General features: G+C 49.7%; 1 protein-coding gene across 4 annotated transcripts in view; it reads left to right on the forward strand.

The window, feature by feature from the left end:
• The window catches only part of LOC137432335 (chitin synthase chs-2-like), a 127649-nt gene that overhangs the window by 32099 nt on the left and 71496 nt on the right, over positions 1-24054 (forward strand). For all 4 annotated transcript variants that reach the window (XR_013624264.1, XR_013624265.1, XR_013624266.1 and 1 more), the window contains exon 2: positions 22880-23015. Coding sequence is in view for 1 of the 4 variants with exons in the window: in XM_068124170.2 (XP_067980271.2) it covers positions 22880-23015 (136 nt within the window). In the remaining 3 variants the exon portion in view is untranslated. The remainder of the gene's footprint in view (positions 1-22879; positions 23016-24054) is intronic.

Raw genomic sequence — 24054 nt, forward strand, 5'->3', positions numbered from 1 at the left:
CGAAACCTCCTCACTCACACCTCGTCGTATCTCCTCTTTCATCTCCTCCATCTCCTTTGTAGATGCCACCCTCATCTGTCCCAATTCATCCCTCTGAGCATCCAATTTGGTTTCTACCCCGATTTTTACCTCCTCTATCTGCTCTCCCATTTGTTTAATTTCTCGGGCGGATTGCTCCCCTATCTCCCGCAATTTGCCTTCCATCCTAGTTTCTAACCCCATTAACCCATTTTTTACCCCCTCTAACTGATTCTCCTGGGCAGCCATTCTATTTTCCACCCCCGTTAACCCATTCTTTACCTCTTTTATCCCGTTGTCTAACCCCTCAAAATTATTGTCTAACTTCCCAAATTTCTTGTCTAACTCCTCACCGGTACCCCTCGCTTCGTCCCTCATTACCCCCATCATTCTGCTTTCCATTTTCTCACTATCAGCCCTCCTTCTGTCTTCCAATCGCTCACTATCAGCCCTTGCTTCGTCCCTCATTGCCCCCATTTGCCCCATAATGGCCCCCATCATTCTGCTTTCCATTTCCCCACTATCGTTTTTTTTCTGCATTTCCACCATGAATTGGGTCATGAAGGCTTGCATTTGGGCCGCGCTCATTGGTTCCGCGGCCGTGGCCCCCTCAACCACGTGCGCGAGAGCGCCATTTTGTGCGTCTGAAACCTCCGCAACCACATTGCCATTTTTCTCCTCCTCCCTTTCTTCCCCGAAGTCCTGGGTTACCCCTAACCCGTCTATCTCCCCCACCGACATCCGATCGCCTTGATTGTCCATGGCGCGATCTCAAAATTCGGGTTTTATAAAACAACAAAATTTCGGCAGCTCGTAATTTTGACCAAATTTTTTTCTAGACGTTTTAAAAATTTGGTTCGGGCCTCGAATCTCACTCCCAGACACCAATTGTTACAGTATAACACAATTGGTGTTCCAAAATTTGGCCCTAACAAATTTAGTCCCAGGTCCGAATCCCAACTCCTGACAACCAATTGTTACAGACGCGGTTTTGATGTTATGATGGGCCGAGCGGATGGTCCAACCGCGACCGTTACAGGATCCCCAATTGGCCCGATTCCACCCGACATTGACCAGATCGCACCACAGATATTCAATCGGGAAACCTCTAAAGCGACCGAAAGAGAATGAAAAGAAAAGAAGACAGAGTACGGAGGAAGAACAGATTTATTATACACACACAAGCAAAAAGAAAGAGCGACCAAAATTATTTACAGCAATGGATGGAAGAAGCAGTCACACAGTGCATCGTTAGCTTATTCTATTCAATTTACTTAACCCCAGGACAACGAGTAGGACAGACGACGTTCACACTTACACGGGGGATATTGCAGGCAGGTAGGGCTTGAGGTGGATTGCTGGAGAGGGAGGCAGGGTCGGAGGCAGCAGCTCTCAATTCCTCGCGTTTTTGGCGGGAAAACCCTCCGTCGCGTATCCGCTGCCGATGCTGTAGACGTTACGCACTGGCTCGGGCACACCTGCTCCTCTCCTTCTGGTGGAGCCGTCTCCCTCCTTTCAGCGCGTCTCTCCAAAGCTGGTTTCCTCTCCGAGTACCTCTCCTCTTTGGCTTGGAGCGTCTCGCATCTCACCGCTCACAGCTCAGCTCGTATGTCGCCTCTTCGCACCTCTCCCAGGTCATCTGCCGAAGCAGTCCCTTCCAGTCCCTTTTATCACTCGGGGCGGAATCAAGCCGCCGGCTGCGAGGGCACGCCTACCGGGTCGCTAACCGCGGTGCTGGTTGGCCAAGTGGGGTTGGCTCACTCCTCCCCTCTATGACGAGGTGGAGACACGCCTTTCTTCTCCGAGATTAGCACATGGGCAATGGCGGCTTGCGGGATTGAACACCACTCGCACCGCTTTTGAAAGGAACTTTGGAGAGCGGAGATGATTGGGGAAATTGAAAGGGCCTACGCTTATTTCGTTTGATACAATGCAGAGTCAATCTAGTGGGAAACACATATTTAACCTACATAGAATAAGGAAATAAACTATTTAAAAAGATATATCGTGGCCTGCGTGTAAGTTTCATGGAATTAACTAGGAGGACGGCTGTGACCATTATTTACATTACGAGGGTGTTACACATAACAAAACCACACTTTTTACATTCGTTACACTTCCTCCAAAATTGTTACACCTCTCAAAAACCGTTACACTTCTCAAATTCGTTACACTTCTCAAAACCGTTACAATATATATATATATATATATATATATATATATATATATATATATATATATATATATATATATATATTGTTACGGACACGCGGATTAAAGATGTTATTTTACCGAGCGGTTGGTATTACCGCTTCCGAACAGTTACTCCCCGATTAGAACCCGATTCCACCCGACGTTGACCAGATCGCACCGCAGATATTCAATCGGGAAACCTCTAAAGCGACCGAAAGAGAAGGAAAAGAGAAGAAGACATAGTACGGAGGAAGAACAGATTTATTATACACACACAAGCAAAAAGAAAGAGCGACCAAAATTATTTACAAGCAATGGATGGAAAAAGCAGTCACACAGTGCATCGTTAGCTTATTCTATTCATTTTACTTAACCCCAAGACAACGAGTAGGACAGACGACGTTCACACTTACACGGGGGATATTGCAGGCAGGTAGGGCTTGAGGTGGATTGCTGGAGAGGGAGGCAGGGTCAGAGGCAGCAGCTCTCAATTCCTCGCGTTTTTGGCGGGAAAACCCTTCGTCGCGTATCCGCTGCCGATGCTGTAGACGTCACGCGCTGGCTCGGGCACACCTGCTCCTCTCCTTCTGGTGGAGCCGTCTCCCTCCTTTCAGCGCGTCTCTCCAAAGCTGGTTTCCTTTCCGAGTACCTCTCCTCTTTGGCTTGGAGCGTCTCGCATCTCACCGCTCCTTTCGTATGTCACCTCTTCGCTCATCTCCCATCTCATCTGGTGAAGCAGTCCCTTACAGCCGCTTTTATCACTCGGGGCGGAATCAAGCCGCCGGCTGCGAGGGCACGCCTACCGGGTCGCTCACCGCGGTGCTGATTGGCCAAGTGGGGTTGGCTCACTCCTCCCCTCTATGACGAGGTGGAGACACGCCTTTCTTCTCCGAGATTAGCACATGGGCAATGGCGGCTTGCGGGATTGAACACCACTCGCACCGCTTTTGAAAGGAACTTTGGGAGAGCGGAGATGATTGGGGAAATTGAAAGGGCCTATGCTTATTTCGTTTGGTACAATGCAGAGTCTAGTGGGAAACACATATTTAGCCTACATAGAATAAGGAAATACACTATTTAAAAAGATATATCGTGGCCTGCGTGTAAGTTTCATGGAATTAACTAGGAGGACGGCTGCGACCATTATTTACATTACCAGGGTGTTACACATAACAAAACCATACTTTTCACATTCGTTACACTTCCTCCAAAATTGTTACACTTCTCAAAAACCGTTACACTTCTCAAATTCGTTACACTTCTCAAAACCGTTACACTGCACCCTCCTTTCTTCAGGCCCGTCCTCGGGCCTACAAAACTTTAACTTAGTGTGACACATAGGTGTAATTCCCTCTACAATTAACCTGACCCTGAGTGTGACAATCTTAAAACACAAATAAGTATGTCCCCCTATTGCATTGCACCCTGTCTAACAGACTCAAGCCCACAGCTAACCGAATTACGGAATTATTCTCAAACTATACATTTACGGTGGGGAGCATTATTTACAATGACGTGATTTCTTATTTACAACGCAACCCAGGACCTGTGTTTTTTTCTTTTTTTCTTTTTAGGGAACAAGAAAAAAGAAATTCCTGTTGGGAGGGAGGAGACAGCACGCATTGCATCGATGCACCAGTACCAATACCACCAAAGCACCCAAAAGCACCAAAAGCACCACAAGCACCAAAAGCACCACAACGCACCAAAAGCACCACAAAGCACCACTCGGTGCACAGTCACCATGGTTCTTAATAAACACAACAAAACAACTGGTGGTGGTCTTCTCTTTCTCTGCTGGGCCGATGTTCTTCCAGACGTCTTCTGGCTTCATGCGGCCTACTTGGAAATATAAAAAGCACAACTTGTGTTCGTTTTTTATTTAGGGCCTCAGGGGCCAACTAAGGGTGGTCCACCTGTTTGGCATAGGTGCCACCTTACCGAGGTCCGCAAGCAAGATTCCCTGGCCACTATGGCCGGTCTCCAACAGAGGTGCCCTGCCCCAGAACCTGGGGTCCATCAAGTGGTACTTGGCCGCAGAACAGCGGTCCATAAAGTGGTACATCAACGCAATGCATGCTGGTTCTGGGAATCTCGTGCGCACAATGGCCACCTCACGCACGCTCCCCTCGGCACCCAATGGCGCACAGGTCATGTGGGAGACAAAAGAGACAATTGAGCGAGGGTTAAGGTCACAAGGGTACACGTCAATAAGGCAATGCAAGGCGAAATGCGTACGGAGGGCGAAGTGAGAAAGCTCGTCCCTACCGTACGTCACCCCCCTGTCACCTACACTACCCTTGCCCTTACCCCATATTTACAAAATCTACCCATTTACAAATTCGTCACTACTGTCACGTCTTCCCCATATTTCTCCTATACCAAATTCGTCTCCACAATCCCTCTAACCAAAATTTGCCATCACCCAATTCGTCATCAATCCTCATAAGGAGGGAGAGATGGAATTATACACAATGTCACACCCACGTCATGATGCGTCTCACAATCCAAACATTTGCATCAATGAAAAATAATCAAAACATGGCATGGTGTGGAGTACCTGTCACCTCAGGTGAGTGGATGCAGATGGTGCGAGGAGATCCTTCATCCTAACTATTTTCTAAATGACTTTAACACACTTTACACTACCCGGGGTCTTTCCCTGCCAATCCATTGGCCACTTACACTATGGGTTCTAAAAACCAATTCCCATTGACCAAACTGTGGTGCTTCTCAATTTGGGGTCTCACTCCCCCGATTCATCTCCCGGTGCCCTCGCACAATTTCTGGGCTGCAACGTGTAGCTCTCCCAGCAGGTCTACCCACCTGCACACCTCCACCACTGCAGTTGCCACCCGAGCTTACCTAGCTCCTCACCCTAACCTAACTAACTGGGGAAGGCCCTCTCCTGGCTCTGTCACCCCTTGGTGCCCTCTGGCACTGGGCTACCCGGGTCCATCCTCCGGATCCTCGGGCCCCATCCACAACAACTACTACCGGCTCCCAGAGCCCACCTGCGGCCTCACCTGGCCGACATCCTCACAGTGGTGGAGTGCCCAACCAACTACTCACACTAACAGGCTACACGCCCAGCCATTTCCACAACACTAATGCACCCATCCACAGACCATTCTTTCACCCGCACCACAGATGCCAATATCCAACCACAATTTACCTGTACCCGCTACCTAACACTTACACTACCCGCCCCGGGTATCCGTGATGGGGGTCCACTCTTCCCCCATTCACACCTTCGCACCATCCACTCCACTCCACAATTTCCACCATACTCACTCCACGACCATCCATTCCAATACTCCATTTATTCCACACTACCATTCTCCATACCTGCTGTTGCACACCTGTGCCCTCACACCTGGTGCCACCTGCACCCTCCTTTCTTCCTGGACCATTTGGTCATCACAATACCCATCATCATCACTCACTCATACACTGCTCCATTCACCTGTTCAGTTGCACACCTGTGCAATCACACCTGTTCAATCCTCAAACACACGGCATCATCTCAGCTAACTACTCCCTTCTGAAACTTGCGCTTCCCAGTCGTCCCTTTAAACTATTGCGCTCCCACGTCATTATCATCCACACTAAACTACCTGCGTCCCCACGACAGGTATCCTTGTCACTACCTAACCTTAACGTCACCTAATGTCATCTTCGCTAGATCCCTGCACACGATATATCCGAACCCACCCGGGCTAGTTTTCACTGCCATCAACCCCATAAGCTAGTGCGCATTTGCCCCACCCTGTGAGGGATGATGGATTTGCCATCCCACCACATCGGGGAGGTCCCACTATCAATTTGGCACACCAAATTTCAGCCAATTCAAAAATTTTCCATTTACTGCCAATTCTACCCATCATCTGCCAATCATTACTGCCAATCATCAAATTTTGCCTTTTTCTAATTTTGGGTCCAAAACACTAACCTCATCACCCGTCTACTTATTAGATCCTCTCGGTGCGCCAATTCCCTTCTAAAGCCCGGCTTCGTACAGCCGAGCAATGAACGCGGGTTCTTTGGTGCCGGCGGCTGGATGCGTCCGGCACTCGGTGCAGGGACGGGGGCTTACCCGGGCCGAGATCCCACGCACCACCTCGGCGTGGAGCCATCCAATGTCCCGATCTCGACCTGCCGGCACGTCTCAATAGAAAGTGGTCGCCATGACGACCCTTCCTATCGGGCTGCCCGCTCCGCCTAGTGGAGCCCGGACGCGGCCGTTCCAAGCGAGGCACAGCGTGGATCGCGTACGGCGGTTCTTTCGAAACCGCCGTGGTTCGGATCCCCGCTGGTCCTCGCGGCACGCGAAGCTGCCCGACGCGCACCGAGGGCCCGATTCGGCTATAAGTCGTTCTAACCTCTAACCCGGTTACCGTCGATGCCTCACCTGGATGCTTACATGCATACGCTACCCCTTTCTTGCTCATACCTCCAGCTGTTCCCATGCTCCTCGTACCTTTCCTTACACACCTCGGTACACTCATTCCGCTCACAGACTTGGTCACACACCTGACCACCGAACACCTTGGCACACATTCGTCGCTCGCACACCTCACCAACACACCTCTTCGCGCCCCTTCCTCGGTCACCTCCTCTGTGACCATCACAGGTGTGCTTTCACTCGCACACCCAACCACGTGCCTCATGACCAACTCAAGTGTGCATTCCCACACACGCTCTACCATTCCAGGTGTGCATCCTTCCATTCCAGGTGTACATCCTCGCTCACCTGTCATAACCAACTCACGCTCCGTGTCACTCTCACTACTCTCACCACCACTCTTGACAACGCACTCACCCTTACTCTCGACAGCGCACTCTTTCCCCATGCACCTGTCCGTTACACACCTTTCTCGCGCATCCTCTTGCGCACACTTTTTCGTTACTTCCTCCGTAACACTCACCACACCGCGCTTCCCTGTGCTCCCTCACACACGCGCTACTACCGACTCACTCTCGACAACACACTCACTGGTCGGCGCGCACTTTTTCCTCACACACCCCATGGTCGGACATTCTCGCACACCTCTTTTTTCGCACACCAGACCTGTCGCACACTTCACCAACGGCCTTTCACGAACACCCGGATCCATAGCAACCCCCAAGCCGACTGAAGCTTTCCTCACATCATATACATTGCCACTCACCTCCGTACCTCGTCTCCGCACCTCCTTTGCCACCTGCAAACTCTTTATTTGGTTAGTGAGCATCACATTATGAGTTGAGCACCGACCTTGCACATATTCCATCACCTCCTCCTGGATTTCTCTTTTAGTTTCTGTCCGTCCCTTCTTAATTTCACTCACCTCTTCTTCCACTTCCTCTAATTTTCGCTTCACCTCTTTTATTCCCCGGTGCGTCTCCTCAAGTTCGTCCTCTAAGGCTACCGTGACCGTCTCTATGTGCATCCTCACCTCTCGGTCCTTCGTCTCCATTATCTCTGTCACCTCGTCCACCCTCATTGTCAGTTCCTCACGTACCATCTGACATTGCTTCTGTGTCGCTATTAATTCGTTTTTAATTTCTTTTTGTGTCGCCTTTAACCCTCCTAGTACCGCAGTGTTCTTTTGAACCTGCTCCACTAGTTCTTTTTGTCCCTCCGTCAGCTGTTCCACCTCCTCCGTCAGATCTTCTATTCCCCCTTGTAACTTTGCCGCCCCATTTCTCACCTCTTTCTCCATACGCTTCTCACCTCGCTTTACCTCCTCGCGTAGCCCCGAAACCTCCTCACTTACACCTCGTCGTATCTCCTCCATCTCTTTTGTAGATGCCACCCTCATCTGTCCCAATTCATCCCTCTGAGCATCCAATTTGGTTTCTACCCCGATTTTTACCTCCTCTATCTGCTCTCCCATTCGTTTGATTTCCCTGGCAGATTGTTCCCCTATTTCCCGCAATTTGTCCTCCATCCTATTTTCTAACCCCATTAACCCATTTTTCACCTCTTTTATCCCGTTGTCTAACCCCTCAAAATTATTGTCTAACTTCTCACCGGTACCCCTCGCTTCGTCCCTCATTACCCCCATTGGTTTCCCATTACCCCCATTTGGCCCTCCAATCGCTCACCCTGAGCATCCATCCGGTTCCCCATTACCCCCATTTGGCCCTCCAATCGCTCACCCTGAGCATCCATCCGGTTCCCCATTACCCCCATTTGCTCACTCTGAGCCCTCATTTGCTCACTCTGCAGGTTGAGGGACGCCTGCATTTGTACCATAAATTGCTCCATGAGGGCCTGCATTTGGGTCATCCCTCCCACTTGTGCAGCGGGTGCGGCCGCCGCAGCCATGTGCGAGGCGCCATTTTGCGCGCCCGCAACCTCGTGCGCGAGGACGCCATTTTGTGCGTCTGATACACCCTCAACCACCTCATTGCTCTCCTCCTCCCTTTCTTCCCCTAAGTCCTGGGTTACCCCTAACCCGTCTATCTCCCCCACCGACATCCGATCGCCTTGATTGTCCATGGCGCGATCTCAAAATTCGGGTTTTATAAAACAAAATAAATTTCGGCAGCTTGTAATTTTGAGCGCGTTAAGCGCGCTTCGGGTCCGATCCCACTCCTCGACACCAATTGTTGCGGACACGCGGATTAAAGATGTTATTTTACCGAGCGGTTGGTATTACCGCGTCCGAACAGTTACTCCCCGATTAGAACCCGATTCCACCCGACGTTGACCAGATCGCACCGCAGATATTCAATCGGGAAACCTCTAAAGCGACCGAAAGAGAAGGAAAAGAGAAGAAGACAGAGTACGGAGGAAGAACAGATTTATTATACACACACAAGCAAAAAGAAAGAGCGACCAAAATTATTTACAAGCAATGGATGGAAAAAGCAGTCACACAGTGCATCGTTAGCTTATTCTATTCATTTTACTTAACCCCAAGACAACGAGTAGGACAGACGACGTTCACACTTACACGGGGGATATTGCAGGCAGGTAGGGCTTGAGGTGGATTGCTGGAGAGGGAGGCAGGGTCGGAGGCAGCAGCTCTCAATTCCTCGCGTTTTTGGCGGAAAAACCATTCGTCGCGTATCCGCTGCCGATGCTGTAGACGTCACGCGCTGGCTCGGGCACACCTGCTCCTCTCCTTCTGGTGGAGCCGTCTCCCTCCTTTCAGCGCGTCTCTCCAAAGCTGGTTTCCTTTCCGAGTACCTCTCCTCTTTGGCTTGGAGCGTCTCGCATCTCACCGCTCCTTTCGTATGTCACCTCTTCGCTCATCTCCCATCTCATCTGGTGAAGCAGTCCCTTACAGCCGCTTTTATCACTCGGGGCGGAATCAAGCCGCCGGCTGCGAGGGCACGCCTACCGGGTCGCTAACTGCGGTGCTGGTTGGCCAAGTGGGGTTGGCTCACTCCTCCCCTCTATGACGAGGTGGAGACACGCCTTTCTTCTCCGAGATTAGCACATGGGCAATGGCGGCTTGCGGGATTGAACACCACTCGCACCGCTTTTGAAAGGAACTTTGGGAGAGCGGAGATGATTGGGGAAATTGAAAGGGCCTACGCTTATTTCGTTTGGTACAATGCAGAGTCTAGTGGGAAACACATATTTAGCCTACATAGAATAAGGAAATACACTATTTAAAAAGATATATCGTGGCCTGCGTGTAAGTTTCATGGAATTAACTAGGAGGACGGCTGCGACCATTATTTACATTACCAGGGTGTTACACATAACAAAACCATACTTTTCACATTCGTTACACTTCCTCCAAAATTGTTACACTTCTCAAAAACCGTTACACTTCTCAAATTCGTTACACTTCTCAAAACCGTTACAATATATATATATATATATATATATATATATATATATATATATATATATATATATATATATATATATATATAATTATATATACTAGGGCATGCCCGTACTATATATAAGCTAGGACGTGCCCGTACGTGGGTGCAAAAAAACATGCGTGCAAACAACAACAACAAAAAAAAACTTTGAAACCACGTGGCAGTAACGACCACAGAACCCCCCCCCTCTATTTACATGAATGGTTTGGTCCATTCGCAACGACCACAGAACCCCCCCCTCTATTTACATGAAATGGTTTGGTTCATTCGCAACGCCAAAGCGAACGGCGAACGGCTAAATCGCCATAGCTCGGTAACTACTTGTCCGATTAATTTCAAACCTTGAAAAGGCACATCCTCGGGTCCCCAGCAATATACCTGGCAAGTTTCAAGTATATCGGACCGGTAGTTGTCGAGAAACAGCGGTCACAGACAAACATACACACATACACACATACACACATACACACATACACACATACACACAGAGATTAATGGAATTATAGATATATATATATATATATACATATATATATATATATATATATATATATATATATATATACTCCCGCTAGGGAGTAATGCATTCGATCGTGTCCGTCCGTGTGTGTGTGTGTGTGTGTGTGTGTGTGCGTATGTGTGTTCGTATGTTCGTGTGTTCGTGAACAAGATATCTGGAAAAGTTCTGAACGGATTTGGATGAAAGTTGGTGGGATGATTGCCCTTGGGATAAGGAAGAATTGATTAGTTTTTGGTGAAGCTCAGGATATTATTCCGGATCCAGGAATTTTTTGAAGGATTTTTTTACTTTTGAAGATAGGGCTCAGCAGCGGCCACCCACGGCGGGAGTATGCGCTCTACTAGTTATATATAATATTGTCGTGTTCCCAGGTATTAAGATCCTCCAAGGTAACGGGTAGCCGATCGAGCTTTACACCCCGAGGCATTCAATCCAATGGCGGTGTGAATACTCATGGGGGATGAGGGCAGCGAAGCTCTTACCTGTACAGATCCCACTGGACGTCTTCGACCCTGGTAATCAACTCAAATCGACACGGATTTCGAATGCAACAATAAAACAGGTTTAACAAAAAAAATAATGCCAGGGACAAAGAAATGCACAATAAAACCAAGATTCCCAAATGGAGCACCCCTCCACAGACTCATATACAACACAAGGGGATGATAAAAAACGAAACTAAAATGTGGTGTACTCAGCTTTGAGCGGCTCTTGAACCCCGTCGGAGATCGTCACAGGCGATCTACAATCTACTACCTAAAAAAATGGTCCAACCAGATGGGTGTTTTTTAGGAGACGTGAGAATATATATATATATATATATATATATATATATATATATATATATATATATATATTGTTGCGGATATGGGATTTGGCCTCCATATCCGCTTGTAAATATTCCCCTATTTCCCCAATACCCCCCAACTATCCCCAATCCCCCATTCCCTAGTCCCATTGCCTGTAAATAACACTCTGTAGAACCGACCTTCCCCTTTTTCCCCCATTAAATGTCGTGCCCAGGTCCACCGCATCTCACGTAGACAACTTTCGGACATCTTGCTAGTTATTCTTAGTCTATGTCGGTTAAGGACTCGTTTCCATTAATTCTGACTCTTCGTTGCACCAGAATGTGATTGTATGGCACCAGTAGTGAGTTTAGGACCTCCCAATACCTCCCCACAACCTCATCTCCGCATCCTCCCATCATCTCATGGAACAACAACAACTACAACCACAGCGGGGGCGGCGCGGCCGCGGTGCGGGGAGTGTGCGTCCTCACACCGGCTTGGTTAGCCGCCATTGCCATGTGCGCCCACGGGGTTACCACGAAGGGGCTGGCTGTCAGCTCCTCGTCAAGGGCGGAGCCCGGTAACCCCCGCACCCAATAAGAAGCAACGGGCCGATTCCATCTGGGGCGGAGGTAACGAGCCGAGGGCGTGTCACTCCCCGCCGGATATACGCAGCCACTTACCGGACGTGACGTCAGATGCGCCTCAGCCACGAAGGAGAAACAGACGCCACCTCCAGCGCGACGAGACCTCCCGCATCTCTGGACCGGACCGGGTCGATTCTGCCCCTGCGCCAAGGTGCACCTTGAGCCTCGACTACCTGCCCTTCCTTGCCATCAATCCCCGTGTGAGTCAGTCTTGTCCCGTTTATCTGTCGTCTGTCGGGGTTACTATAAGACCGTGATTAAGTGCCTACCTTACTATGCTGTCTCTCTTGTCCTTGTAATCTAACGTTCCGCAATATTATAACCTCCTCCGGAGGTCTTGAGAACTGTACCCCTGGTGTCGTGTCATTTTAACCCAGCCGCTGTGTCCTTTCCGTAATTGATTTAGCATAGCGCGACTCGGCCAACGTTCGAGCATAATCGGGTAAACTGTGCAGACGCGGTCATACCAAACCGCTCGGTAAACCAACATCCACAACCGCGTCTGTAACATTTGGTGTCGAGGAGTTGGATTCGGACCTGGGACTAAATTTATTAGGCCCAAATTTTGGAACACCAATTGTACCATTAGGGTAACAATTGGTGTTGGGAAGTGGAATTCGATCCGGAGCGCATTTCACGCGCTCGAAATTATAACGGCGAAATTTGATTTTGTTTTACGAAAATAAAAACCCGAATTTTGAAAGTCGCGCTATGGCAGACCAAGACGGCTGGGTTCCGATAGAGGAGAGTGAGGCAGGGTCGATCCAGGACCAAATTGAGGGACATGAGGAGAGCGAAGCAGCGAGGGTAGCAGACGCACAAAATAGCGCCTCGCACATGGCCACGGCGACCGCGCCCGCGACCGTGGTAGCGCCCCTGGTGGATTCGAACCTTTTCCTCCTGCAAATGAGGGCCTTTATGGAACAAATGGGAGACCAAATTGGAGGTTTGAAAAACAGTATAGAAGCTCAGGGTGAGCGATTGGAGGGCAAAATAGGGGTAATGGGAAACGAAATAGGGGTAATGGGAAACGAAATAGGGGTAATGGGAAACGAAATGGGGGTAATGAGGGACGAAGCGAGGGGTACCGGTGAGGGGTTAGACAAGAAATTTGGGAAGTTAGACAATAATTTTGAGGAGTTAGACAAGAAATTTGGGAAGTTAGACAATAATTTTGAGGGGTTAGACAACGGGATAAAAGAGGTGAGAAATGGGTTAATGGGGTTAGAAAACAGGATGGAAGGCAAATTGAGGGACATGAGGGACCAAGCGGAAAGGGAAGTTAAACAAATGGGGCAGCAGATAGAGGGGGTCAGAATGGGGGTAGAGACCAAACTGGATGCTCACAGGGAGGAAATGGAGCAGATGAGGGTGGCATCTGGGCAGGAGATGCAAGTGATGGGAGAGGAGATCAGAAGAGGAGTGAGTGAGGAGGTCGGAGGAGTGCGCGAGGAGGTGAGGCACTGTAAGGAGCACATGGAGAAGGAGGTGAGAAAGGGGACTGTAAAGTTACAAGGGGGCATAGAGGACCTGACGCAGGAGGTGGAACAGCTGACGGAGGGACAAAAAGGACTAACGGAGCAGGTTCAAAGGAACACTGCGGTATTAGGAGGTTTAAAAGCGACACAAAACGACATAAAAAACGACTTAATAGCGACAAAGAGGGAATGTCAGATGGTACGTGAGGGACTGACAGCGAGGTTGGACGAGGTGGTAGAGGTAATGGAGACGAAGGACCGGCTGGTGAGGACGCACCTGGAAACGGTCAAGGTAGCCTTAGAGGACGAGCTTGAGGAGACGTACCGGGGAATAAAGGAGGTGAAGCAGAAATTAGAAGAAGTGGAAGAAGGGGTGAGCGAAATTAAGAAGCGATGGAGAGGGGATAAGAAAGAGATAAAAGAGGAGATAAAAGAATTGGTCCAAAGTCTGTGTTTGGATCGTGATGATGTGCTCATTAACCGGATGAGGGATTCGCAGGTGATGGAGGAGAAGCGAAGAGGAAGAGGACCCGGTGTAAGTGGTGACCAATATGGTCGTGCGTATGATGCGCCAGGGGATTTAAGAAGCTTGGGGGTCGAGATGGACCCGGGTGTTCGTGAGAGGCCGTTGGTGAAGTGTGCGACAGGTCTGGTGTGCGAAAGAGGAGGTGTGCGAGAAAGTCCGACTCTGGGGTGTGTGAGGAAAAAGTGCGTGCCAAGGAGTGAGGGTGCTGGCGAGAGTGAGTCGGTCGTAGCGCGTGTGCGAGGGAGCACATGGAAGCGCGGTGTGGTAAGTGTTACAGAGGGTGTGACGGGAGAGTGTGCGCAAGAGTGTGCGCGAGAAAGGTGTGTGACGGACGGGTGCATGGGGAAAGAGTGCGCTGTCAAAGGCAAGGAAGAATGCACACCTGTGGTGAGTGTTACAGAGGGTGTAACGGGAGAGTGTGCGCGAGAAAGGTGTGTGACGGACAGGTGCATGAGGAAAGAGTGCGCTGTCAAGAGTAAGGGTGAGTGCGCTGTCAAGAATGGAGGTGAGAGTAGTGAGAGTGACAAGGAGAGTGAGTTGGTTGTGACAGGTGAGCGAGGATGTACACCTGGGATGGAAGGATGCACACCTGGAATGGTAGAGCATGTGTGGGAATGCACACTTGAGTTGGTCGTGAGGCACGTGGTTGGGTGTGCGAATGAGAGCACACCTGTGATTGTCACAGAGGAGGGGGAGCGAAGAGGTGTGTTGGTGAGGTGTGCGACCAACGAATGTGTGCCAAAGTGTTCGGTGGTCAGGTGTGTGACCAAGGCTGTGAGTGGAATGAGGGTACCTGGGTGTGTAAGGAAAGGTACGAGGAGCATGGAGACGGCTGGATGTGTGAGCAAGGAACGGGCTGCGGGGTGTAAGCATGCAGGTGAGGCATCGAAGGTAACCGGGTTAAAGGTTAGGTCGACTTTTAGCCGAAGCGGGCCCTCGGTGCGCGTCGGGCAGCTTCGCGTGCCGCGAGGACCAGCGGGGATCCGAGCCACGGCGGGTTCGAAAGGACCGCCGTGCGCGATCCACGCTGGGCCTCGCGTGGAACGGCCGCGTCCGTGCTCCACTAGGCGGAGCGGGCAGCTCGATAGGAAGGGTCGTCATGGCGACCACTTGCTATTGAGACATGCCGGCAGGTCGAGATCGGGACATTGGATGGCTCCACGCCGAGGTGGTGCGTGGGATCTCGGCCCGGGTAAACCTCCTTCCCTGCACCGAATGCGGGACGTATCCAGCCGCTGGCACCAAACAACCCACATTCATTGCTCGGCTTTACGAAGCCGGGCTTTGGACAGGAATTGGCGCACCGAGAGGCATTAGTGAGTAGACTGTGTGATGAGGATAGTGTTTTGGCCCCGAAATTAGAGAAAAACAAAATTTGATGATTGGCAAAGGATTGGCAGTAATGATTGGCAGATGATGAGTAGTGATTGGCAAAATTTTTGATTTGTTGAAATTTGATGTGCAAAATTGGTAGTGAGCGATGGGCCCGGTGGGTAAGGGTGGCATCCCTGCCACCCTTCCCATGGTGGGGCAAATGCGCAATAGATTATGGGGTGTATGGCAGTGAAAACTAGCCCGGGTGGGTTAGGTTATATTGTAGGGATCTAGCGAAGATGACATTAGGTGACGTTAAGTTAGTTAGTGACTGATACCTGTAGTGGGGACGCAGGTAGATTAGTGTGGATGATAATGACGAGGGAGCGCAATAGTTTAAAGGGACGACTGGGAAGCGCAAGTTTCAGAAGGGAGTAGTTAGCTGAGATGATGCCGTGTGTGTGAGAATTGAACAGGTGTGAGATCTGGACAGGTGTGTGGAGCAGTGTATGAGTAGTGAGTGTTGTGGATCAGCGCGAATGCGCTTGGGGAGAGAAGGGTGCAGGTGGCACCAGGTGTGAGAGCACAGGTGTGCAAGTGCAGGGTGTGGAATACATGGAGCAGAGAATGAGTGGTGTGGAGAGAGTTGGAGTAAGTGGTACGGAGTGGTGTGCATGGTGCGAAGGTGTGAATGGGGGAAGAGTGGACCCCATCACGGATACCCGGGGCGGGTAGTGTAAGTGTTAGGTAGAGGGTATAGGTAAATTGTAGTTGGATATTGGCATTTGTGGTGCGGTTGCAGAATGGTATTGTGGATGGGTGCATTAGTGTTGTGGAAATGGCTGGGCGTGTAGCCTGTTAGTGTGTGTAGTTGGTTGGGCACTCCACCACTGTGAGGATGTCGGCCAGGTGAGGCCGCAGGTGGGCTCTGGGAGCCGTTAGTGTCAGTGGGGCCTGAGGATCCGGAGGACGGACCCGGGTAGCCCAGTGCCAGAGAGGGCACCGAGTGGGGAGAGCGCCAGAGGGCCTTCCCCAGGTAGTTAGGTTAGGGTAAGGAGCAGGTAAGCTCGGAGGCAACTGCAGTGGTGGAGGTGTGCAGGTGGGTAGACCCGCTGGGAGAGGTACACGCCACAGCCCAGAAATTGTGCGAGGGCACCGGGAGATGAATCGGGGGAGTGAGACCCCAAATTGAAAAGCACCACAGTTTGGTCAATGGGAATTGGTTTTTAGAACCCATAGTGTAAGTTGGCCAATGGATTGGCAGGGAAAGACCCCGGGTAATGTAAAGTTGTTAAAGTCATTTAGGAAATAGTTAGGATTGATGAACCTGTCGCACCATACGCAGCCACTTACCTGTGGTGATGATGACTCCACACCTGTGTTTTCTTTGTTTTGTGTTGCAGGAAGTAAGGATTGCTGTGTGGATTGGTGAGACGCATCACGACGTGGATGAGACATTGGGGTGATTCCATCTCTCCCTCCTTAGGAGGGACTGATGATGAGTTGGTGATGGCAAATTATGATGTTGAGTTGGAGATGGCAAATTTTGATGAGTTGAAAATGGCAAATTTGATTGGTTAGGAGGGAGAGAAGACGAATTTGGTTTATGGGAGGAACGGGGAAGACAGTAGGGACGTTTGTTGATTAGTAAAGTAGATGTTTATGGGTAGTGTTGTGTTTTGTGGAGACAGTAAGGGGTAAGGGAGGGGCAAGGTAGGTTACCTGGTGGGGGGGGGGGGGGGCGTACGGTAGGAACGTACCTGTCTCACCTGGTTCCCATGTGCCCCCAGTGTGCATTACCTTACATTGCGTGCACTTTTGCGCCCTTACCACCTTACTCACTTGTCTTTTCTTTTGTCTCCCACCTCCGAGGATCTGGCTTTGGGGCAGAGAGAGAGGAGAGAGAGGTGCTGGCTCCGCAGTTGTGGGCCTGCACTTTCGCTGCTTGCTGCCTGGATCGATACACCATATGGACCGCAATTTTGGTGGCCACCCACAATGGACCGCAGTTCTTTTGCGGCCAAGCACCACCCGTGGATGGACCTATGGGTCAACGTGGCACCTATGCCATACAGGTGAACCACTTATAGTTGGCCCCCTGACGGCCACAATTTAGAAATGGACGCGGTTGGCGCCTTTCTTTATTTTTAAAGAAGCAAGAAGGCCAAGTGCACCACACGAAGAGCAAGAGACACCTGCAGGGTTAGGGGTTGTTACCTTCGCAAAAGCGGAAGGTTATGTTTTGATCGCTGTGTATTTATTTGTATGTCTGTGTGTGTGTGTGTGTGTGTATGTTATTCGCATAACTCAAAAAGTATTCAACCGATTCGCATGAAATTTGGTGGGATGATTGGTTATTATACGGGACACATTTGATTAGATTTTGGGAGCAATCGGGTCAAAGGTCAAGGTCAAGGTCACGAAAAGGTCAAAATCGTATTTTTGTTGTTCTGTTCCCTACACTCCCATGCCAAGTACAGAACAGTAGCTGCGGCGAAGGTATGCGCTCTACCGAGTGCCCGTTCTAGTTGTTTTTATTTTAATGAACAATGGTGACTGCACCGATTGGTGCTTGGGGTGGTGCTTTTGGTGCTTGGAAGGGGTGCTCTGCACATTATTAAAGGCCGTAAGGCCACAGAGCACTCGTGGGTTGGTGTATCGATGCTGGCATGCGTGCTCTCTCTATGCATAACATCTGCATGTGTTCCTCCAAAAACAGGTCCTGGATCGTAGTGTAAATATCAGTGTAGTCTTATGTAAATAATGCTCCCTACCGGCTGTATGTTTAGTTTGCGAATTCTTTCCGCGATTCGGTTATCCTGTGGGTGTGTTTCTGTGAGGAGAAGGGTGCAACGTCGCAGGGGGACATATTTACTCATTTGTGAATATCTGTAAAACTGTCGCACTCAGGGTAGAGTTAATAGTAGAGGGAACTACATCTGAGTGCCACACTAAAATAGGTAAAAATTTATCGGGTCGGGCCGCCCCGAGGGTAGAGAAGGGTGCAATGTTGCGGATATGGGATTTGGCCTCCATATCCGCTTGTAAATATTCCCCTATTTCCCCAATACCCCCCAACTATCCCCAATCCCCCATTCCCTAGTCCCATTGCCTGTAAATAACACTCTGTAGAACCGACCTTCCCCTTTTTCCCCCATTAAATGTCGTGCCCAGGTCCACCGCATCTCACGTAGACAACTTTCGGACATCTTGCTAGTTATTCTTAGTCTATGTCGGTTAAGGACTCGTTTCCATTAATTCTGACTCTTCGTTGCACCAGAATGTGATTGTATGGCACCAGTAGTGAGTTTAGGACCTCCCAATACCTCCCCACAACCTCATCTCCGCATCCTCCCATCATCTCATGGAACAACAACAACTACAACCACAGCGGGGGCGGCGCGGCCGCGGTGCGGGGAGTGTGCGTCCTCACACCGGCTTGGTTAGCCGCCATTGCCATGTGCGCCCACGGGGTTACCACGAAGGGGCTGGCTGTCAGCTCCTCGTCAAGGGCGGAGCCCGGTAACCCCCACACCCAATAAGAAGCAACGGGCCGATTCCATCTGGGGCGGAGGTAACGAGCCGAGGGCGTGTCACTCCCCGCCGGATATACGCAGCCACTTACCGGACGTGACGTCAGATGCGCCTCAGCCACGAAGGAGAAACAGACGCCACCTCCAGCGCGACGAGACCTCCCGCATCTCTGGACCGGACCGGGTCGATTCTGCCCCTGCGCCAAGGTGCACCTTGAGCCTCGACTACCTGCCCTTCCTTGCCATCAATCCCCGTGTGAGTCAGTCTTGTCCCGTTTATCTGTCGTCTGTCGGGGTTACTATAAGACCGTGATTAAGTGCCTACCTTACTATGCTGTCTCTCTTGTCCTTGTAATCTAACGTTCCGCAATATTATAACCTCCTCCGGAGGTCTTGAGAACTGTACCCCTGGTGTCGTGTCATTTTAACCCAGCCGCTGTGTCCTTTCCGTAATTGATTTAGCATAGCGCGACTCGGCCAACGTTCGAGCATAATCGGGTAAACTGTGCAGACGCGGTCATACCAAACCGCTCGGTAAACCAACATCCACAACCGCGTCTGTAACAATATATATATATATATATATATCTATAAATATATATATATATCTATATATATATATATATATATATATATATATATTGTTACGGTCCGCGGTTAAGGATGTTATATTTGCCGAGCGGAGGCTCCGCGACCGAACAGTTGTTCCCCGACTAAACCCGATTCACGTATCCCGTATCCCGACTAAACCCGATTCAACGTTGGCCGTATCGCACCACAGATATTCAATGGGGAAAAGACTAAGACGACGAATGCAAAGAGGAAGGAGAAGAAGACGTACAGAAGAGTAACGGGGTTTATTATTTACACACATAAGCAAAAAGAGCAGTCACGATTATTTACAGGTGACATGAAAACGCAGGTGACGCAGTGAAAATTACTAGCTTATACAGACTTAGTTACTACCCAGGACAGCACGAACAAAACAAACTCACGTACGCAAATGGGGAACTTGCAGGCAGGAATGGCTGGAAAGGATGAGCAGGTGGGATCACAGGGCACAGCGAGCAGGTCCACTCCGGGCGGGAAGCGGGGAGCCGGCAGCTCCTTGTATTCCGCTTTACAGCGCACGCCGGCAGCTCCTGGTATTCGGCTTTACAGTGCACGCCGGCAGGGTCACTCACTGCCCCGTCAGGGCTTCATGCGGCTGGTTGAAACGGGGCTGGACTCATCTGCCGTATCTCTTTGCAACTCGTTCGTAAAAGTTCCTCTGCTTTCTCTTGGACCCTTTCTTTGTCGTGTACCTCTCCACGCAGCTCAGCTCGTATTCCCTTCCTCTCACTTCTCTCCAGCGCGGGACTGACACGCCCTCTCCCCCGTGCTCTGTTTCGTGACCTTGTATGGTAATCCCACGGGCTTGTCTCCCTATTTGGGCATCGCGCCGACGGCACGCCCCTCGTGGCGAGCCACGGGCTTGTTTCCTTATTTGGGCATGGGGCTGCACAGCCCCGCCCTTCGTGGCGCGCCCTGGGCTTGCCTCTCCCTGGCGACCCCGCCCCTCCTGTTCAAACAGAGCATGGAGCACATATTCACTATAGCAGCGAATTGAGAGGGCGTGCACCCCACACTTGTGAACTGCTTTACCCACAGATGGAGAGTTTGGCTGGGAAATGGAATTATTGAAGGGGAGCTATTCTTAATTGATTCGGTGCAATGGAGTGTCATTCTAATGGAAGACAAGGCCTTACTCTAAAACACATAATAAGATATAAGCTACTGAACAAGGGTTTTATCGTGTCCTGCAATGTGGTGTTTCATGGAATAACTACCGGGACGCCCTTTTTACCTTTACACAACTCTGGAGGCAGGAGGGGCCATATCCAACCAATGTTACACAACAATTTACCACTACAATACAACACAATCAAAAAAATGCAATCCTCATATCCGCAACAATATATATATATATATAATATATATTCCTGCGGGAAAAATAAAATAAACAATTATATTTCCTGTCGCTGCGTGGGAAAACACGCCTTGGCGCGCAGTTCGTTCACATGCCAGCCGCAGCATGGGCCCCCGAGTCCCTCGCTCCACAAAACACGTGGTCTCTCCAAGCTCACATGGCACGGCACACAGCCGTCACAGAGTCAGCACCAACGAACCAAGGACAGGATGCGTCGGCTCGCAATCATATCCACAAAGACAAGAACAGAGTGTGGTGTGCGAATGCCACCGCCAAGAGCGAGCCCAAACTCCAAGGGTGATAGGGAAGTGCGACCGTTCACAATCAAACCCAGCACAAGAGGTATAACTTCGACTGCTCGTGTTGACGGCCCAAACACAAGAGAGAAAATGTTATTTTGTTCCCCGGGCTCTTATTTCATCCAATGACGTATACGCACGCTCCTATCAGCGAGTCCCATCTCATCGCTCTATGGCCGTCCTGACCAATCGTTCTTCGGGGCGTGGCCTCACTCATTAACTCCTCGTGACTCAGGAGCATTAATGTGAAGCAAACAGTGAAACGGCCCTTCCTCGCTTCCCCCGCCGAACGCAACGCGGCTCCAGCTTCCCTGAAAGGCACCACCGTCCAACAACACCCCTTCCACCGACGTTGCATAGGTTCACAGAGCTCCGAAAAGTTATCTTCACGAGCGCACCCAAGACAAAGCGACTGCCTGAGACAAAAGCCAGACCGAGAGAGAGAAAGAGTGGGTCTTCTCCATCCTGCTCTCGAACCTTCTAGCTCTGACGTCACGCCGACCAACGGCCGAGCGCTATTGGATTACCCAATCTCCACGACCAATGATTAACTTCGGGGCGTGGCCTATCAGCTACAATCCTTTCGAGGTGGAGTTTAGGCGTTGATCGAGAATGTTCGGCTTCTGTCGGCAATTCTGCCGGTTATGGTGGGTTAATGGACGGTTTTGCATGGCCGGCCTGGTAAATGTAAAAACGTAGGGAAAACCACAGGGGGGAAATCACCTACTGGGGAAAACTAACTTAACCCCTATCTAGATACCACAGCTTCACCCCCCATATGAAGACACATAAACAACCTTAAGCTCCAGTTTCCCTACTTAATACATCGAGATGTCTCCTACGCATCCACGGTTCATGCTACACGATCCTACCTGTACTATGGTAATTCATCCTCTACCCCCACAAATGTAACAACACTTTACCAATTCAATGGTGTTACTGTGGCATTTGAAATGTCTTGGAACATCTTGCTGTGGTATTCCTGCTTCTAGAATGCCAAGGGTGTGAACCTCTGAAAGCTTGACGAAGATAAGATCCATTCACCCATCCCTGAGAGAAATGGCAACACACGCATGCACACACACACAGACAAACATCTCTCTTATAGTATTTATAGATTTACTAAAAATCAAACTTTCAACCTTCTACATTGAACCACCATCCGAAGTACCATAAAATTGATGGTTCAAGTATTATCGATCTACATCAGGGTCTACAACATGGCTGCTGATTGGAAACTACAATCTTTCTTCAAACGGAATGATTAACTTCAGACAACAACAAACTCACATTTAAAAACTGTTGTTGAACTGGTCTTGATAACACGTTGGCTGCCAACTACTGCTGCCATTTTTTTTTTTTTTACTTCTGAAACTAACATTGACAGGCCCACCTGGGGCCCACGTAGAGCCCAGTTCAAAGTCCAGTTTAGCCCACCTAACCGCCGAAAACCTATGTGGGCCCCAGCCAGCTTTGTAAAGTGGGATATGACGTCAAAGAGTGTCGTTCTGGTTGTCGAATGACATCGGCAGCCCAGATGAGACCCATTTGAAATCTAGTTTAAAAACACACCCAGAACTCAAGCCCACCTTAGCCTATCCAAACCACCTATTTCCCAGTTGCGCCCCAGTTGTACATGCTGGCTGGGAAGGGGCTAATTAATAAAAGGCAGCACAGAAAGCCTCATAAAAAGCAAATGTAACATAGTTGCATGTCTGGCACCATTTATTATTATGTGTCCTGACTGTCTGTCTGCAGCAAAACTCCTGATTGGGAATGCACTGAAGAAGAAGATGATCAAGATGGCGACGAAGACAAATGGACAAATATACTGCGAACAATCTGTTCACTGATCTTCTTCCTTGGTACGATGAGTTGTGCATTCTTCAGCAAGGTAAAAACGTTATTCACTATTGTTACGAGAGTTTCTTAAGTGTGTGGTTGAAAACATCAATCAAAGAAGAATAATTTGATTTATCATTCGATCTCATTAGATATAAGTATCACAGGTTTGGGACTTTTGTAGAACTTTCACCGAGTAAGTCACTAAAGGAAGACCCCAATGATAAATTCGCGAATCTTTCTCGAGTACTGTTGTGGAATCAAACTCAGATCTCTCGCAAGAAATGAGGCTTCATTGAACTACAGACTTGGCATTTAATATGGAATATTTTTTTTTTCTTGACTTGGGTTTCTTTATCTGGTGAGTTTCTTTTACCCTTCAGTGATGTCTTTGTTGAAAGAACCATGTCACTGATTGTCTTTCGCAGCAAGAAGTCAATAACAGGATTATATCACAGGTGGCGTGACAAAATGTAAGGACAGGTACATTTGACGATTGGCTTCACAATCAGGTATATAAGGGTTGTTGCGTTCTGTTTTAGTGGAAAACAACTGCTGCACGTCTACAAAAGTTATTGCCGCTTCCTCTGGAGATGGTCCGTCAACTTGACAATGCTGTTTGTCATGGAGTGGTGGCTTTACGAAATTCTGGCATGAAACAGCGTGCTATTGCTTGGCAGTATGGCATCACTCAAGGTCAGGTGTCAAAGATCCTGAAACGAAATGCTCAGAGGGGTGTCTCTACTCCAATACCGAGGCCAGGACGTCCACGCAGAACCACAAGGAGAGATGATCGCCAGCTGCACCGGTTAGTCTACAATGGCCGTACCAAGTCAGCTAATCAGCTTAGGGCTGAGTGGCAGCAACTGACAAATGTGCCTGCATCCAGAAGGCTAGTCAACCAACGACTGGTTCAAGCAGGCTATCGTGCCAGGCATCCCCTGAGAAAGCCATGCCTGACCAGACAACACAGCCAGCGCCGATTGCAGTGGGCCAGAGAGCACCGTCAATGGCAGCCAGGACACTGGAATCACGTGACCTTCAGTGACGAGTCTAGATTTCTGGTCTATCTTCAAGATGGCCGTGTCTGA

This window comes from Myxine glutinosa, chromosome 8 (genome assembly GCF_964187855.1).
Source record: "Myxine glutinosa chromosome 8, kmMyxGlut1.1, whole genome shotgun sequence".
Classification (NCBI taxonomy): Eukaryota; Metazoa; Chordata; class Myxini; order Myxiniformes; family Myxinidae; genus Myxine; species Myxine glutinosa.